At 37.4% G+C, this 17,141-nt stretch overlaps 1 protein-coding gene across 1 annotated transcript in view; it reads right to left on the bottom strand.

The window, feature by feature from the left end:
• Nucleotides 1-17,141, bottom strand: part of Bub1 (BUB1 mitotic checkpoint serine/threonine kinase) — a 33,829-nt gene that overhangs the window by 11,081 nt on the left and 5,607 nt on the right. The window contains exons 5-16 of the mRNA XM_038330909.1: nt 16,201-16,244; nt 13,254-13,354; nt 11,859-11,915; nt 11,592-11,775; nt 9,475-9,626; nt 7,695-7,921; nt 6,307-6,365; nt 5,039-5,167; nt 4,844-4,954; nt 4,086-4,179; nt 3,214-3,295; nt 41-215 (exon numbers count right to left, since the gene is read on the bottom strand). Of these exons, the coding sequence (XP_038186837.1) occupies nt 41-215; nt 3,214-3,295; nt 4,086-4,179; nt 4,844-4,954; nt 5,039-5,167; nt 6,307-6,365; nt 7,695-7,921; nt 9,475-9,626; nt 11,592-11,775; nt 11,859-11,915; nt 13,254-13,354; nt 16,201-16,244 (1,415 nt within the window). The remainder of the gene's footprint in view (nt 1-40; nt 216-3,213; nt 3,296-4,085; nt 4,180-4,843; nt 4,955-5,038; nt 5,168-6,306; nt 6,366-7,694; nt 7,922-9,474; nt 9,627-11,591; nt 11,776-11,858; nt 11,916-13,253; nt 13,355-16,200; nt 16,245-17,141) is intronic.

Raw genomic sequence — 17,141 nt, 5'->3', positions numbered from 1 at the left:
TACATTTTTGCAGAAGATACTAAAATAATTCAGCACACACCTTTATCTTCTGGACTCTGCACTGAATTTGCTAGAAATTTGTGGAATGGTGTAGACGAAAGCAGGGCAGCAGATGTAAAATCTCCTGTACTTTTAGAACTGGGAGCCAGGGTTTTGTTGAAGCGAATACTGCATTCTGTTGAATCGCCCACAAGCTCATCAGTGTGAGGCACTTCCTACAACAGAAGATGAACTGAAAAAAGCAATCTGACTGCTTTGTTGATGAAATTTAACACATCAACATTTTAAGTCAGGCAGTTAACATAGTCCTGGAGTACAAACAACTCAGGAGGGTGAGGAGGTAAAGACGATCACTTGAGCTTAGGAGTTCAAAATCATCCTAAACAACACAGCAAGCTCCTGTCTCAAAAACCAAAACCCCAAACATTTTAAAATTAAAAAAAAAAAAAAAAAACAAAAAAAAAACCCGACTTAAATAGATATAATCCTCTTGTTTTTAGCATACTTCAAAAGAGTCGCATAACAAACTTTTTTTTTGAGACAAGGTTTCTCTGTAGCTTTGGATCCTGTCCTGGAACTAGCTCTTGTAGACCAGGCTGGTCTCGAACTCACAGAGATCCGCCTGCCTCTGCCTGCTGGGATTAAAGGCGTGCGCCACCACCACCCGGCAACAATTAAACATTTTTATTTTGGACATTATTCTTTAAATTTGAAGAGTTATAAAGATAGCAAAGAGTTGTTCTTCATTATTTTCCCTCTAATGGTAATCTTGTCTAAAATGTAATTTATTGTAAAAAACAAAACAAAACAATACTAGTAACTGGAGCTGTTATTTGACTTCTCTTTTTCCTCCCTAGTCTCCAACATAGGTCTGTACATTGCACATGGTTGTTCTGTCTACTTAGCTGCTTCTGACAACAGCCATCTGTGGATCTTTCCTACCCTTTCTTGCACTGATGCTTTGGAATAGAGGTCATGACCTGTGACTGTGTCTCTAGTTTAGGCTTTTATACTAGGGATATATATATATATATATATATATATATATATATATATATATATATATATATTAGAGGGGACTATCAGGGACAATTGCATTAAACTTTGGGAATATATGCCATAAACACAAAGTATTTTGTGAAGTTAACACAATCACTTAGTCAGGTAACCCTGAGACTTCCTTAGTGAATTATTTTTCCTCTCCCCATTTTTTTTTAAGATGTAAATCACCACGACCTGCCCATACTGAAAGGAAAGTAAACCCTACCTTTCAGAGGGCATAATCAAAGAATGAAAAAATATTATTTACTTATTTGTGTGTGTACTTGATACACACATGTACCAGCTCTCATGGGAATGTCAGAGGACAATTATGGGAGTCAATTTTTCTTCTACTAAGTGAGTCCCAGGGATCAAAGTTGGGTCATTCAGGCTGGTGGCAAATGCCTTTACCTGCTGAGCCATCTCATTGGCCCTCTTAGAGAAATATTAAACCAATATAGTAATTAATAATTTTGAAAAGATGTTTGGGAGCTATGTAGACTGTTTCTTCTCAGTGACATTAGTAGTCATCCATGGGCCTTGCCTATAGCAGTTCCAATCTTAGTGTTCTTTTTTTTTTTTACTTTATTTATTTATTATGTTTATAATATTCTGTCTGTGTGTATGCCTGAAGGCCAGAAGAGGGCACCAGACCTCATTACAGATGGTTGTGAGCCATCTGTGTGTGGGAATTGAACTCAGGACCTTTGGAAGAGCAGGCAATGCTCTTAACCGCTGAGCCATCTCTCCAGCCCCGAATCTTAGTGTTCTAATGGTGACCTTCTACATTCCTTGGAATGCTTCTGTAAGGGAGATTTATTCTTTCTAACCTGTTGTATGAATATGGATATTAACTTCATTTCATTTTAGGCTATAATTTAATATCACCTTATTATTTTCTCTTTCAAATCGCCCCAGTTTGATCACTGACTTGTTCAGTAGGTTGCTGTGCTGCCCATCCCACTTCACAAAAACACAGAACCAAAACAATTACATCCTTAATTTCTGGCATAAGCTACCCCAGGCTCATCTTCTATTTACCCTGACACGGCCTATAGAATCAGCCATTTCTTTAAGAACATAATTACAGGCTAAGTTCTATAATCTGTGGGGAAAGAGAATTAAAGTTTCATCAGAACTGAACTTGATAAATCCCTTCAGTTCTTAAAATGCCACATATACTTTTAACACATCACATTTTTTCTTTTCTTTTTGGTTTTCGAGATAGGGCTTCTCTGTGTAACTTTGGCTGTTCTAGAACTCACTTTGTAGACCAGGCTGGCTTCAAACTCAAGAGATTCACCTGCCTCTGCCTTTCGAGTGCTGGGATTAAAGGTGTGTGCCACCATGCCTGGCCACTTTTAAAAACAAATTCCACCATTCCTTCCAGTAATGAAAGAAAAACTGGACAGTTATAAATGCACCAGTTTCTGCTCAGCACAAGCATACATAGAAAATGTACCTTTATTTGTTTGTTAACACATGTAGCAGAGTAATTAAACAAAATGTAGTTCTGAAAGAGTGGCACTCAATCTAAAATCCAGTCCATTATTTTGGAAAATTGTAAGGCTAAGCAGTTCATCAAAAGATTGAGAGCCTCACAACAGTTAATTGAGAAGAACCTATTATGGACTTAAAACAGGGAGCCAGGGTTCAGCAGCACGTCTCCGAATGGGTAAATTAACAGTGAGGAATCCTTCCTGGGGCACCACTGTCACAGGGGAATGTGGGGGTATGGACAGAGAGCATACGTGGGGAATTCTCTGGCCCATTGTGATAGTCTAGATGCAATGGCTGCTGACATACAAGAACACTGCAGGTCAATGAACTGGTGAAGCTTGGCCGCTGTGGTGTACTGATCTAGTTTCTTCAGTTTTCTGGGTTTCTCACTAATACCCCACTGTAGATCTCAATTCTTATGTCTAAGAAAAACATACTCCTGGGTGGCACCTCCAACCTAAAGGAATGGTCTTGAGAGGTAAGGATCATATAATTATTTTATTTTCTCTACTTAATATAGAATTCAATTTTGTTAATGAACACATTTTTCATGCAACATTGAATTTTTCAGAAGTTGCACATACCTTATGCCATTTGATGAGCATAATCATTTGGTAAAATTAAGAACAGATTCTAAGACTTATTTCACTGATAAACCAGAGATTTACTTACATTTGATGTTGAAGGAAATTTGCTGACAGAGCGCTCTCCAAAGGTCCTGGCTCCTGTGGGCTTATTTTTAGCCTGTGGTAAGCTAAAGAAAGATTTGTATAACTATAAATCATAAAACATACAAATGAAATAAATAAGCTTAAAGTGTTAGAAAAATGTCACTTATCCTATTTAAGGAGTTAATGGTCTTACAAAGATTCCTTACTTTTACAGCAACTATAGCAAAACTGGGTCCAAACTGAATTAACTGTCAGTAGAAGACATTTTTATTATACCGGGTTCCAAATTTTAGAAGCACACTAAACAAGGACCTTGACCAGTAGGATGTCCTGGGTAACAGGTAACATTCTCAATCTTTTTTATAGTGTCTATACTAGATATGGATCTCACTTCTGCAAGCTGGTCACGGCTGTCTCCCTTCTACCTCAGTATGAAGGTCCTCCATGCCAAGATGCCTATAACTCACAGCTTCATTTGTTCCTGAAAATACCTTATTCTATGCCCTGACGTCTTACTAACATTTTCTCTGTAGTTACGACTCAACATAAGCCGCTTTCTCTTCTATGTTATTGGCCCTGTACTTTATGGATGATGAATAGGCAGATTCACCCATATCTAATATAATTTCAAATCCAGAGAATCCATCTGTTCTCTGACAACCTGCAACTAGACTGCATTTCTTTTCCAGCTGTGCTTCTATACAGGCAGTCTGCTGTCTTGGAACTCATGCACTGGAAGCCTAGTCCAGACCACCCTGTTTCCCCACTGCCTTACAACGTTCAAGTCCTGAAGGCCTCTCTACAGCATATTATGGCACTGGATGACATGTACATCCCGCTGTCTGACTTTATTTTAAATAGACCTTTCTTTACCCATAATTTTCTTTGTTTCCATCTTCAAAAATAGGAAAAGTAGATGGCAAAGACATCTTATTAACTCCCCAAGCTCCAGAAGATACTGCATTTTCTACAAGAAAACAAAAACAACATCTCATTTTTATCATACAGCTATCGAGTGCTGAAATCTTCAAAAAATACTAGGTCCTAGGTAATGACATAAGCTACTGTACAGGGAGGTGAAGTGACTGATTCACAGCCCAGTGGTGATCCTGTCACATACAGAGCAGTGTCCACCCTCCTATAATGTTGCTACAGAGCTCATTCAATAAAAGCACACAAAAGTTCTGGAAACTTTTGTTGTTGTTCATGTCCTTTAAGAAAAAGGATTAATGTTTGTTAATTTCCAGTCTTCCCAATTCTAACTAGACCCTATTTATCTTTGTCATGATATTTGGCTTCCAGCACTGCTGGGTCCCAAACTCTACCTAGATCTCTCAGGAGATGCTTAAGTCTCATGTTGAGAACTTACTTTCCTGACTGTTCCTACCCATGATGCTTTTGTCTTTTAGCACTCACTATAAAATAACAATAAAAAAAATCCAACTTAGCAAAAAAACCCAAACCAATATTACATACACTGTAACTTTTTCAAACTGTCACATGTAAAATGTATTCATTCCTTGCTTTTACATGACACTATTCAAAGGCAGGGCTACATCTAAATCTTGATAATGCCTATAGCAACTTCCTGTGATACTGTGTACTTAATAGTTTTTTAAACAAATCATTACTTTGAAACTGGGCTTCAAATGCATCTTCATTTTGATCTAGAGAAGGCCATTCTTCTTTATCATCAGAAATATCAGGAAGTGTTGGTGCCTGAAATATATTCATGATGAAACCTTATAGAACAGAAAAAAAATATGTCAACAGGCAAAGATTACAAATCAGTCTTTATTAATTTGCGTACAAACAAAATATTTTACCTAATGCTTCCTTGGTGTGCACAGTTGGTGATGGCTGCACTTTGGATGGTGTTGCTTGAACCATTCCCAGTGATGTGTTTGGAGTTGTGTGAAAAGAGTTAATGCTGGCGACCTTATTTGTTTCACACACTAGCAGAGGAGTGGGACAAAGGTACCATCAGTATGTCACTCAGAACACATCAGAAGGCACATGATTACAGTAATTACAATCTAAAAGTTTACCAATAATAATTATCACTATTTCCATTATCTTTGATTGGGCTTTCAAATATTCATGTTTATCTTTGTAATAATACCATGAAGTAAGGTGAAGAACTGTCCTTTTATAGAAAAATAAAGGTTACATCAACGTAGGAGTTTTGTCATGCAAAGAATCCTTAGTTCACAATATAGGAGGGAATGATCACACTGTAAATCATTCTCTCCTACTATGCTTCTTAAGGAAGTTTTTCATTTCATTCAGCTGATGTTTGCTCAGACTTTCTTCCTTCTCTTGCCCCTGTTCAACTGGAAGTGCTGACATCTTTAGTGCTTACAGCAGGAATATTGCTGCCTGAAAGCTTCACACTTGCTCATTCTGTCTGAACCAGGCTCATAGAGTTTGCTGCATATGTAGTTCCCCTTTCCAGACCCCCACCTAAATCTTACTCCAGCCATCCTTCCTAACCACCTTCTTTGAAACCTAACTCTCTAGCCTAATAGTAACACCTCTTTTCCTATGGAAATCCTCCCCTTTTCCACTGTGACTACCTCGCTAACTACCTAGAACTCTATGCTTTGCATCTAGCGAGCATAAACCACGCCTTGGTGTAGGAAGTCTCTACTTCAAATAGCCCCGTTCCTACTGTTAGTGGAAAGGATGCCAGTCACAGAAAGAGGGGAAGTGAATGACCAAACTTTGACTTTATTACTTAATGAACAAAATTATCTTCTGTGAAAACGCCTCCACTGTGGTTCCAAATAGAATATAATACTAATTAAACTAATTCCCTTTCCCATCTAATGCATTAACTATGCCTTTCAGATTAATACACTGAGAAGCTTAATAGAAAAATGCCAAAGGATTCTGAAAAAGGAAGATGTTACTAAGAAATGAATTTCTATTTTTTATGAATTTCTATTTTTGACCAAAAACTGTCTGAGGCTTTATAACATCATTCTTACCCTCTAATGAGTAAGGCCATCCTACACCACAGCCACAATACAGACACTGAGCAAACCAAGACTACTCAAACAAGTTGGATAAAATTATTATAATGCAACACTACCTTCTTTTGTTTCTGGTCCACTCTGTGGCATGAATTCATGACTACTTTGACTCACACACCTGCAAGAGAAATCTCTTTGAAACACACTGAAGAATAAAAGCACTTTACATATTAGAATTTTTAAGTAACTCTCAAGAAACAATAAAATATTGCCAACAATGCTAAGTCTGTTAGGGTGAGGAAAAAAGTGCTTAAGACCATGGTATAAGTAAATAAAATATTGCCTTTGAGAATATTAATTCTTTCAAATAAGGATAACCATTGAACATTTTAGTGAGACCCACTGGATCTGCATTTCAGCACAATAACAATCATCCCTCCATGTGACAGGACAGAATAATGGCTTCATAAATTCAAATGCACTTCATTTATGGTTTATGTTAAAGGCCTAAGATCTAGTTGCAGGCACTGTGTGTTAGTGGAACTAGTACCTTTCTTGTACTAGTTACCTGAAACTACTAGTGATATCCAAATTTTAAATTAACAGTGAGGATGAAGGGAAAGGGTATTAAACCACTTATATAACAGCTTGCTTTTAAAACATACTGGGGCAACCAACCTCATCTGCCTAATACTGCTAGAATTTTCTTAAGGAACCTTATTAAAATGTTAAGCAAAGTACAAATCACTTTTAGTTTTACCAGTTCCTATCAAATTGCAAGATAAGCAATGAACAACCAAAGACAAAAATGTAAAACAAACAATAAATTGATTATTATTTCTGAAACCTAGAAAAATCCTTCAGAACTGGGAAATATTGGGAGATAGATTTTGGCACAAAGAATTATCGACACAGATCCCATTTAACTTCTGTAGGAAGACAAAGAAAACATGAGAACACATGTCAAATAACTTTCAGGCCAGAAAAAGTACCTACAGGTATGTAGTCAAAGACAGTAAGTACTTTTGGTTTGCAGTTTACAGCTATATATTCTGAATGTACAGAGAAACTGCTTAACGTTTATTATTCAAGAAAAAATTACAAAGTAAACAAATAGTATAAAAGAAGTGTGGAATTAAGTGTGAAAGATTCAAGGCCAAGGGCTGGAGAGATGGCTCAGCGGTTAAGAGCATTGCCTGCTCTTCCAAAGGTCCTGAGTTCATTTCCCAGCAACCACATGGTGGCTCACAGCCATCTGTAATGAGATCTGGTGCCCTCTTCTGGCCTTCAGGCATACACACAGACAGAACATTGTATGCATAATAAATAAATAAATAAATGTTTAAAAAAAGATTCAAGGCCAATATTTTGAGAATCATTTCAGCAAACAAAAATTTAAAAACAAGAACCATTCATCTTTTATACAACATAACACTATAGATCATGAAAATAAATTATACACGCAATGCACATCACTATCCCCTCTCCAGGACAACATTTAACTTACCTGGAATCTGTCACTGACTGGCCACTTCCAGGAATAGGAAGAGCGGGCTGGCTGGCAGCTGGGATCATCAAAGCACTGTTAACAGTATTTACCACAAGAGGAACAGAAGGTGCGTTCTGTGGTTTCTGTCCTGAGTTCTCTGAGGTCTGCTGATTGATGGATGGAAGACTTGGAACCTTCAGTTCCTGCTGGGAGCATGTATTTGGTCCCATGCATACTGGATTAACCTTTCATGTTGAACAAAAAGATACAAAACAAAACTAGGAAGTTTTGAATATTATTAATCAGTCATTACAGCTTTTCAAAGCACAGCAACAAAATAGACTAGCCTCTGTGATGGTTTCTTGTAGCTTCTTAAACAAGGACACACCAAAAGCTTATAGTTAAATTTTTTTTATTATTATTTATTTATGTGTGTGTGTGTAGGTGCTTACATGTGTAAGTCAAGGGACAACTTTTAGGAGCTGGTTCCCTCTTATTTGTTGGGTTAAGGTCTCAATTCTCTGCACCACATATTCTGGTCTAGCTGGCTCACAAGCAACCAGGAAATTTCCCGTTTCTGCCTCCCATCTCACTGTATGAGAGTTAGGATTACAGATGTGTGCCACCATATCTGGCTTTTTTCTTTTTTGACATGTGTTGCTGGGATCAAACGCAGGCCTTCTGGCTTATACATCAAACACCTCTATTGGCTAAGATACCGCCCAAGCCTAGCATCTTACAATTTTAACCACTGAAAAACAAATAGGCATCTATAATATTAGCATTTAAGTATCTCAGTGGTGGCACACGCTTTTAATTCCAGCAATCGGGAGGCATAGGCAGGAGGATCTCAGTGAGTTTAAGGCCAGCCTGGTCTACAAAGTAAGTTCCAGGAGAGCCAGGACTATTGCATAGAGAAGCTCTGTCTTGAACAACCAAAAAAAGAAAAAGAAAGAAAGAAAGAAAAAAAAAAAGGTAGCTGATTTGGATATAGCTGCTCATGGTAGTCCAAGACACGAGGATTATAATTAGACTGAGACTTGTCTGGCTACCTAGTAAATTCTAGGCCAGTGTGAAATCCTGTTTAATAAAACAAAAGGAGCATAGGAATAAGAAACAATAAATGGGAGATCAAACTGGAAAGGAGACTACTAGGAGCAAAAAGAATACACAAAAAAAGGGAAGGCCAGAGAAAGGGAAAGGAGGATCAACAAAAACAAAGTATGACAATGTCATAATGAAACCCATTACTTCATATGTTAAATTATAAAAAAGGACAATTTAAAAACAGCCATAAAACATTATCAACTAACCCATTAGCAGTACCACAGATTTAAGGGTCTCTTATTTTGGGCACCTAAAGAGATATGATTGAGCTAAGCATTTCCACCTTGTCTCTGTATTTCACCGCTCATTCCATTTTCTTTCTTTTTTTCTTCCTTCCTTCCTTCCTTCCTTCCTTCCTTCCTTCCTTCCTTCCTTCCTTCCTTCCTTCCTTCCTTCTTCTTTTTTGGTTTTTCAAGACAGGGTTTTTTTTTTGTGTAATACTGGTTATTCTGGAACTCATCTGTAGACCAGGCTGGCCTCAAACTCACAGAGATCTGCCTGCCTTTGCCTCCCGAGTGCTGGGATTAAAAATGTGCATCACCACAGTCTGGCTTATATATCTTTCTATATCAAATTATTTTAAAATTTGGTAAGACTCCTAGCTAAACTAGAATAACTACAGAAACAGGCACAGAGGGCAACAGCTAGTAGCAGTAGGGAAAAGTTACAGGAGAGAAGAACGTGAACATACATCAGGCTTGTTCTGGGAAGCAGGCAGGTCCTTGTGAGACAACTCCACCACCTGATGCAATTTCTTGTGAAGTTCATCCATTTTCTGTTTTAACAGCTGCTCTTCAAAGGCGCCGGCTTCTTTCCTTTTCATATAATGTCTGTCTTCACTAACTTTAAGAAACATTAAAAAAAGCACGGTTTGCTCTCAAAATTTCATCAGAGTATTATATGCAAAATGAGCAAATGGTCACAATTTAGGATATTTTTAAATCAAAATTTTCCATATTTTTTTGATTTTAGAACTGAAACTTATGTCACCTTTTAATTGAAATCTTTACCTGTCCTCACCACTGTTACTATTAAATACAGGTCATCATGTTATAAACAACAACAAAAAACCTGTTATGTGATCAATAATATTTAGCAATGGTAGTCTAACACTGAACATTTCTTATAAATCAAGCATACTGTACTGTAAATCACTTGAAAATGGTTATCCATTCATTTTTTAAAATTACTTTGTTACATATTTGTATATGTGCTTGTGTTTATGTGCACATGTATATATGGCTCCAAAAAGCCTCAGGAGTAGTCTAGGCTGCCTCTGCTAACCAAGTGCTGTGATTAAAAGTGTGTGTCATCACATTTGTCTTTTTAATGTGATTCCTGGGAATCAAACTCACATCCTCATTATTGTATGGCAAGAACTTTACTGACTAAGCTATCTCTCAATTTCCTATTATTCCCCACTTCAGATTTTAAAAAATGTAACTCTAGGCACTTTTCAAAAAAATATTAAAGTATTAAAGGGCACAAATCTCAAGGGAGATATGAATGTGGAGGTCAGAGAACAACTTGCTGGTTCTCTCCTCCTACCATGTTGTCTTAGGATTAGAACTCAGATAGTCATACTTGGTGGCTTTTAATTGTGTGTGTGTGTGTGTGTGTGTGTGATGTATGTGCATCACATACATCACATGTATGTGATGGTGCCTACAGAGACTAGATGTTGGATCCTCCTGGAGCTGTGTGTTACAGGGTGCTGTGAGTCAACTAAAATGGGTGCTGGGCACTGAACTCAGGTCCTTTGCAAAGACACTACCAGCTCTTAATGCTGAGCCACCTTTCCAGCTTCTCCTCTTTAGGAAATAAAGTGTACAAGGTCAGAGTTTCAACAAAACTTTGGATAGTTCTACTTCCAATAAACATCAAATATGGGCACACTCCAATCAAATCAGTCTGCCTTGAGACTATAAGTTGTGGCACATGAAAGAAAACTATCTATGGTCAAATCAAAATGGGTCCTCCACAAATATTGACTTTTCTCTATGGTTGGTAAATATAAAAATAAGGAACATAGGGATAGAAATGGCTCAGCAGTTAGGAGAGCTCTTGCAAAGATCAGCTCAGTTGCTGGCACCTCTATCAGACAGCTACCACTCTTTTCTAGCCTGTAAGGACACTGCACTCATATGCACAAACCCATCACACATAACTTTAAATAAACAAATCTTTAAAAAAAGATAATGAAGAAAAGGTTCACATGTTAGATGTAGTCCAAATTACCTAGAGGGCATAGAACCCTGAGTGGAGAACAAAGGTTCATTTTCCTCTCTCTAAGGCCTATGTTATAGTAAAAAACCAAGTGCAAAGGCACATTTCCTTATGAGGAACAAAGAGTATTTGTTCCATAAACATAAATAACTTTGGCGTATTGATCAGAAGACTACTTCTACATATTTTGTTTAAAGTAGATGCAAACTTGGAAAATCTCTTCTTAACCTCAGTCCTCAATTAAATCCTTTCAAAGAGCAAATAAATGCTCTACAAATTTAGGACTACTGTATATAGAGATTCAAATTCACACAGATGATATGGAAACACTATCCATTTCTCTAATGCAAAGACAACACCAGTAAGGACATTTACTGTAGCGCTGTTTCAACTGTCAGTGGTGTTATCAGTTCAGCAATTGAGCCTGTGGAAAAGCATGCTGCTAGGCTAGTGTCTAACAAAGACTTCTAGGCTTCTGAGAAAAGAAGCTCAAGACATTCTCTTGTCTTTTCATTCAGTTATGTGATTACTCATAATTTAAAAAGACACATACAAAAAAGCATGATATAAGAGTGCAAATACCCCACTGTTCATGCTTCCTCCGTTGATTGTATTTCTGGGCTCTTAGTTCTTCAAAGGAAAATTCTGAATCTCCACGAATAAGCTTTTCCTTGCAGTACATAACAACCTGCTGAGTGTCAGCTGTGGGTGCCACAGATGAGCTGACAGAGCACTCTGATTTGGAAATCACGATCACTCTTTGTTCCTTACTGGGGAGGAAAGACACCATTTACAACAGTGCACTAAAGTAACTTGAAGGGAACTTAAGTAATAATGTACTCATTGTACTTGCATATTTGACTTGTTATCACAAGAGGATGGTGTCACACCAGAACATTCTGGGCCCTACAAGACAGAAAACAAACATGAGCATTCACTTACCAATGAGAAACCTTCACACAAATTACTTCATAATTCATCTGAAAATGCTCCCTGGGAAGGAGCCTCTTAAACTCAAGTAGATTTACATGTTTATAAAAATTATGATTAATAGTTGGGGCTTTAGTTGACATTATTTTTACTTAACTTTTCAAACTGAGGTCCCCCCCAAACAAAACAATTAATTTAAATTCAAGAAAATAAAATTTCCTTCTGTTGCTTTCCTCTCAGAAATTCCCAATAGTAGCAATAGCCCACTAAACAAATATTCATTGATATTTCACAAATATCATACAATGAGCTAGGACTGGGGAATATGACCAGAAGTAACACTCATTTCATCTGTCTATAAATTTATAGTAGAAAGAGGGTGGCAAACACTGTAAGATATAAATTGAGACAATCTGTACAATCTATCAAAGTTAGACATGCATGTTCTACTTCTAAGAATGTGTGCATTAGCAAAACAGATGTCTTTACGTTGGATTAAGCTACAAAAAGGTCCTAAAGAATGAATGTCCTATGAAAGAGAAAGATGCTAAGAAACATGAAGCTGAAGAATAGAGCTGAGTATTTTTATGTTTACAAGCAAGCAAAGCAGAAGAGATTTAGATGGGTCAAAAATATTTACAGAGATGAAAAATAGGCACAAGTTGGAAGCTACTTTCCCCCCATGGAAACAGCAGAGAAAGATGCAGTTACCTATGTAATGTTGGTAGCAAAAATGATAAGATTATCTTCTGCTGTGTTGCAGAAATAGTATTTATTTTTATAGCTATGAGAGTGAGATAGACATCCCAAATTTGAGAACAATAAAGTTTAAAAATCACATTAAAAAATTAACTGGTAAACAGACAAGACATACAATATCAAGAGTGGTGTCGAATGCAGAGAAGAAGTGCCTGAAAATGCTAGAGTTCTGGTTGAGGTTATGAGCATAAATGTTTGAGGTTCTGGGTCTTTTTTGTAGAGCAGGGCTAAAAAACCACCAAATGTGGTCCAAAATAGGAATTTCCTGGGTGAAGCCAGCAGAACAAACAGAGGGTATTAGGAAGAAAGAAACTGCAGACAGCATTTGTGTGGCAGGTAGGGTCCTTAGGTTTGACAAGAAGTTATATTTGAGTTGAGCAGAGACAGAGGATGAAAAGGCTCAGAGCTGCCATGGAGTGGTGGTGGAATGGAGGTCAGTCCCAGCAGACAGGGTCAATGGAATAAGATGCAACGGCAGACATAAAAGACAGTCAGAATGGCTGTCCAATAACATTCCTTATTTCTATACAACATACAAATAAATGTTCTTGTTACCAGACTCTTAGGAACACAGGGTGAGTTTTTCCCTGGACTTGACTTTGTTGTCATGACTTGGTTTACAATCTGTGCACTATGCAGAGGTTCTGAGGTTGCAGCTATAAGGAAAAAGAAAATGAAATGAGTAATAAGTGAAAAGTAACATTAAATAAAATTAGCACACAATACATTCCACTGTTCTTTCGTTATGTTCTATTTAAAACAACTATTTGGAGCTGGAGAGATGGCTCAGCAGTTAAGAGCATCTGTTCTTACAGAGGACGAGAGTATAAGTCCCAGCACCCACATGGTGGTCCACAGTGATCCATAACTCTAGTTTCAGAGAATATGATGCCCTCTTCTGACTTATGTGGGTAATAGGTATGTATGCAGTGCAGACATACATGCAAGTAAAACACTCATACATATAAAATAAAACATCTAACACATAAATACAAAAATTACTTTAAAAAAAATCAATCCATTTTAAACTGTCTCAGAAAATAGACTAATTTTCAGCTAAGAAAAATATTAGAGAAAGTTAAGAAGATACTGTCTAGATGGAATATAAAGCCTAAGTGGTTATTTTAAACAAGATGACAGTGACTATTGTTGAAATGGGATCATTACCTCACCAACCCTGCATCTGACAAAGGGCTTATTTCCAAAATACATAAAGAACTCAAGAAGCTAAACTTCAAAATACCACATAATCCAATTTTAAAAATGGGGTACAGATCTAAATAGAAGAATTCTCAACGAAAGTCTCAAATGGCCAAAAGACACTTAAAGAATTGCTCAACATCAAGGAAATTCAAATCAAAATGACTCTGAGATACCATCTTACATCAGTCAGAATGGCTAAAATCAAAAACACTGATGATAGCTTATGCTGGAGAGGATGTGGAATAAGGAGAACACTCCTCCATTGCTGGTGGGAGTGCAAACTGGTACAGCCACTCTGGAAATCAGTATGACGTTTTCTTAGGAATCTACTTCAAGACCGGGCTATACCAATTTTAGGCATATACCCAAAGGATGCGCAATCATACCACAAGACACTTGCTCAGTTATGTTCATAGTAGCATTATTCATAATAGTCAGAACCTAGAAACAACCTAGATGCCCCTCAACCAAAGAATGGATATAGAAAATGTAATATATTTATGCAATGGAGTATTACTCAGCTATAAAAAATAATCTCATGAAATTTGCTGGCAAATGGCTACAACTAGAAAAAAAACATTCTGAGTAAGCTAACCCATACCCAGAAAGACAAACATGGTATGTACTCACTCATAGGTGGTTATTAGGAATAAAGTATAGGATAACCAACCTACAATCTAAAGCCCCACAGTCTAGATAACAAGGAAGGCCTAAAGAGGGATGCATGGATTTCCTTGGGAAAGTGATGTAGAAAAGATCTCCTGGGTAAACTGGGGACAGGGTTGGGGGTATGGAGGGATGGAGAGGGAGCAGGTTAGGTGGGCTGTGTACAGGAGGCCAGTAGGAGGCAGAATGGAAAGGGGAGAGTAACAAAAGAGACATCCTGATGTGGGAGCCATTTCAGGGTTAGGGAGAAACCCGGAGCCAGGGAAACCCCCAGGAATCCACAAGGATGACCCCAACTGTGGTGGAGAGGGTGCCTGAACTGGCCATCTACTGTAGCAGACTGGTGACTTTCTTAATTGCCATAAGAGATACGCTATCCAATAACTGATGGAAGCAGAGAAGACAGAGATCCACAGACAAGTACTATGCTGAGCTCCGAGTCTTTCAGAAGGAAGGGAGGTGGGATTGTACCAGCCAGGGGTGGTCATGATAGGGGAACCAACAGAGACAGCTGACCTGAGCTTGCGGGAGCTCATGGACACTGGACACCAACAGTCAGGGAGCCTGCACGGGACCGACCTAGGTCCTCTGCATGTATGTGACAATCATGAGGCTTGGTCTCTTAGTAAAGCTTCTAACAGTGAGAGCAGGATCTCTCCCTGGTGTTTAGCTGGCATTTGCTAACCTATTCCCCATGCTAGATTACCTGGCCCTGCCTCTACATAAAGGGAAGACTTGGTACTGCCTCAACTTTATGTGCCATGCTTCGTACAAGCTCATGGGAGGTTGGTCCCTTTCTGAATGGAGATGGAGAAATGGATAGGAAGGGGGTGGGTATATGAATAAGAGGAGGGAATGGGAGGAGAAGAGGGAAACTGGTTGATGTGTAAAACAATAAAAAAATTAAATAAAAATTAAAAAAATAAAATCAGCTCCCAGTTAAATCAAAACAAAAACGGGAAATAAAAAGCTACATTACGCCTAATTGATTCAATTCTGGAAAGATGAGGAATCCAGCATATCCTCTCTTTAGGATAATTTTTTTCTTTTCTTTTTTAAGACAGCAGACTGGAGGGGGAGGGAGGCTGGAGAGATGGCTCAGCGATTTTAAGAGCACTGGCTGCTCCTCCAGAGAGGACCTATGTACAATTCCCAGCACTCACATGACAGCTCACACCTGTCTCTAACCCAGTTCCAGGAGATCTGACACCTTCATACCAAGACACATAAAATAAAGTTAAATAAGACAGTATATTATATGTAGCCCTGGCTATCCTCAAAACTTATGCTCCTTCTCTGTTAGCTTTTCTTCTGAGTACTGGGATTATAGGTGTGGGCCATTACACTATATCTAGAAATTAGCTTATCATTTTTTGAGGTAAATTCATTAAGCTTTGCTTACAGGTTTGCTCTGTTACAGTGCTAAGACACAGCCCCCTTGCTATCTAGAGTTGTTTTGTGAGATTATCATCAAAGTATCTTCCTATTACTCAAAACAGTAATTTGGCTTTTGGTTTTCAATAAATTCTACATGAGGCCTTTTTTTTAAACAAACAAAACAAAAAACACTTAGTGCAAAAATTACAGACTAAATTTTCAGCAATCTAGACACTTTAGAAAAGTATTGTTTTACCTTGAGCTGGCAAATGGGTTCTAGTAAGACGTGCCTGAAATAGACTAAATGATAATAGAAAACATATAGATTTTAATCTTACAGTTTAATATACATTTATGTTGAAATGGAAACTAAATATAACAGGCAATAAAGACAGAAAATAAAAAACTTAATTTCAAAGTTGCTTTAAACTACAGAAATAAAATTCTGGGAACATTTGTATTAGAAAAGTCCTCTTTTTACACAGTTTATGTTAATATTTTTCAAATTCATCAAACACATACATCTTCTTTCTCCATGAACCAAGTCTGCAAAAATGTTCAACTACTACTTCACATATTTTATAATCTGAAACAAATACAATATCGCAAAGAAATCAAAATAGAAAACTTAGACCACTGTTTCAAAGGGCAGTGGGTATCACGCTCTGTAAGAACTTTATACACACATCATTTCATAGCACTTTTACATGCCAATTCGACCTTTGAAAAACTGTGCACAACCAAGTCTGACATTGTGGGTGAGAAAACCATGAGTGTATACTATTATAGAGAAGATACACAACTAAACACTAAATTCTGCTTGATTTGTAATTCAAACAAACCATTGATAACAAAACCGTTTTTACATGATTTGAAGAGACACAAAATTAGATATTAAAGAATTATTGTTATTTTGTCTTTGTTAACTTTATTAGGTGACATAGACATAGATTAAGTCGATAGGTAACATTTTAAAAGAGGATTGCAATGGGGTTTGAGAGGAAAGAGCCAATGCCCTCTTCTGGTCTCTGTTGGCTTCAGGTACACACACAGTTCACATAAATACACTTGGGTAAACTATCATATATTTAAAAAAAAATTGTTAGCAATTAAACATACTGATTTTTCTTTCTATGTATATCTGAAAATTCTCATCATAAAGTTTTTTAAGCACAAATACTACAGTAAAATTAAAAA

The sequence above is a fragment of the Arvicola amphibius genome, chromosome 5 (genome assembly GCF_903992535.2).
Source record: "Arvicola amphibius chromosome 5, mArvAmp1.2, whole genome shotgun sequence".
Taxonomy (NCBI): domain Eukaryota; kingdom Metazoa; phylum Chordata; class Mammalia; order Rodentia; family Cricetidae; genus Arvicola; species Arvicola amphibius.
Note: the sequence above shows the minus strand (reverse complement) of the source record. Positions and strands in the feature narration are given on the sequence as shown.